The sequence below is a fragment of the Geospiza fortis genome, unplaced genomic scaffold (genome assembly GCF_000277835.1).
Source record: "Geospiza fortis unplaced genomic scaffold, GeoFor_1.0 scaffold242, whole genome shotgun sequence".
Classification (NCBI taxonomy): Eukaryota; Metazoa; Chordata; class Aves; order Passeriformes; family Thraupidae; genus Geospiza; species Geospiza fortis.
Genome location: NW_005054574.1, coordinates 484,692 through 487,080, shown reverse-complemented (window position 1 = coordinate 487,080; position 2,389 = coordinate 484,692). Strand labels below are relative to the sequence as shown.

The 2,389-nt window shown below is 49.1% G+C and overlaps 1 protein-coding gene across 1 annotated transcript in view; it reads right to left on the bottom strand.

Moving 5' to 3' along the window:
- The window catches only part of CMAS (cytidine monophosphate N-acetylneuraminic acid synthetase), a 12,544-nt gene extending 12,387 nt beyond the window's left edge, over positions 1-157 (bottom strand). The window contains exon 1 of the mRNA XM_005429770.2: positions 1-157. This exon is cut by the window's left edge and continues 13 nt beyond it. Coding sequence (XP_005429827.1) covers positions 1-109 — 109 coding nt within the window. The 5' untranslated portion in view covers positions 110-157.
- Between the last annotated feature and the right edge of the window lie 2,232 nt (positions 158-2,389).

Below are 2,389 nucleotides of genomic sequence, written 5' to 3'. Positions count from 1 at the left end.
CCCCCCCCGCCAGCAGCTTGATGTTCTTCAGCGGGATCCCTTGGCTGCCTCCCCGCGCCAGCACCAGCGCGGCCAGGTGGGGCTGCGGCCGCCCCTCACCCCCATCCATGGCCGTGTCTCTCTCCCTGTCCCTGTCCCTCTCCGCTCCTCTACCGCCGCGCCCTGCCACGCGCGCATACCGCCCCCTAGGGCATGCCGGGAAATGTAGTCCTGCGCTGCCGTGCATGCGTGTGGGGAGAGCTGCGGGGAGACGCCGGGGGGGGAGAGCGAGGGATGCGCCGTGTGGAGGGCTCGAGGGTGAATCGGGGAATCATCCAGCCTTCAGGGAGGAGAGGGTGCTCTTTTGGCACAAGGTGCCCCGCAAAGCCTGCTTTCACGGCAGGATGGATGGATGGATGGATGGGTGGGTGCGTGGGTGGGTGGGTGGATGGATGATGGACGGACTTCTGCGGTGTGTATCTCTTTAGTCTAGAGAAGACCGCGAGGGAATCTCATTAATGCATGTAAATATCTCAAAGGGTGCCAAGAGAATGGTGCCAGACTTTCCAGTTACAGGACGAGGAGCAATGGCCATGAACTAAACGCAAGAAGCTCAGCCTGAGGAAGACTTTCTGCGCACTGAGGGTGGCAGAGCCCTGGAACAGCTGCCCTGGGAGGGGCTGGAGTCTCCCTCTCCGGGACATTCCAACCCAGCGGGACACGCTCCTGTGTCACCTGCTCCAGGTGGCCGTGCCTGAGCACGCAGTTGGACAGGGTGATCTCCAGAGGTCACTGTAATCACAATTATAGGATAATCCTGTGGTTTTCTGCAGCTCTTTGCGGGCGTTCGCAGGCCGTGGCTGCCGTCCTGCGGGCACACAGGACGGGGCTCTAAGGGAGGTCCGCGGAGCCCCGGCCGCGGGAGCTGAGCCCGGGCAGCCTGCCAATCAATTCCGGGCTTTTCTCCGTCCCCAAATTCCAAGGGTTTCTCCAGCCTCATTCCCTGTCGAGCAGCTCCGGCAGAGGGCAGAGCAGCCACACGGAGCCTCGTGGTGGGAAAGGGAGCTGGAAAGTGCTCCTGGCTTCTCTTTTCCACTTCCTAGAAATGTATTAAAGCATAAAAACACACGGTGTTGCTATTCCAACTGTCTTACAGAAACCGAATGGGCAAAATAAAGTAATCCCCTGCTGACATAAGGCTGCAGGGGAATTTGGGGTTTAATATAGTTTCAAAAGTGGAAAGTAGAGGCTGTTGAAGAAGTCACAAAGTCACTCCTGGAGACTCAGGATCTCAGTCCCAAGTCAGTCAGTCCATGGTAAAAACGTGCCACAAGTGGGTGACTGATGTCCTCTGGTTAAAGATGTCTTGTGGAGCAAAAAGACCTTATCTATCACTGCCAAACAAAACATTCCCATTACATTCATCAGTAGGCAGGCATTTAAGAAGAATATTCATACTGGGGGGTTGTTTGTTCTTTCTGAAGTGTTCCAAGAGACCCAGCAGAGACAGAGAGCTTGCTCATCTACTTTACAGATCAAGGCAGCACCTTTCAGGCCTCTTTATTTTTTAATAAGATGAAATTAGTAGCTGTAAGGGTCTGAGGAGTGTGCTTCCTGCAGGTCACTTTCCATGTACTTATTTTTAATTTTTAATTAATTTTTTCTTTTTAATTCTAGTATTTTAAACCTTTGCCATGTTCAAACTCCCACACATTTAGCTCTATGCTTCTGTCAGAGTTTTCTGTGCCCACAACAGACCAAGCTGGAAAAAACCTCCAAGATTATTGGGTCCAAACTTTGACTGAACACCACCACATAAATGAGACCATGGCACTAAGTACCATATCCAGTGGTTTCTTGACCCCACCACCTGTCTGGACAGCCCATTCTTGACCACAGTGAGGAAATAAAAACCACCTGTAATTTGGTTCACCACATTGTGAAAATTTCATGATTTATCAATAATAATACTTGAGCTACATAATACAGTTCCATTCTCTTCCCACAGTCTAGCAATATCCCAAGCAGGGAGCTGAGTCTGGGTTCAATTTCCATTTACAGAGAAATGAAATGACATTAGGGCATCTGGCACATATCATAGATGTCATACTAGATGGGGTTCAGCTAGTAAGAATATTTTTACTGGTCTGTAAATAATTAAAATGGATTCAATTATTTTTCTCTTCATATCAAAAACAAATCTTTCACTCACAGGGCTGAAACAGTCTTCAAACAAGGATCTTAAATACTTCTGTCCTTTTTCATAGACATGTATGTAACCCAATCCTAAAGACTATCAGTGATGTTAACTGGATAACCTGTCCAGGCAATATAGAGATTTGTATGATAGCAAAGATTTTCCTAATCTTTAGTAAATCTTCTTTTCTGTAATATGAGTCCATTCATTCCT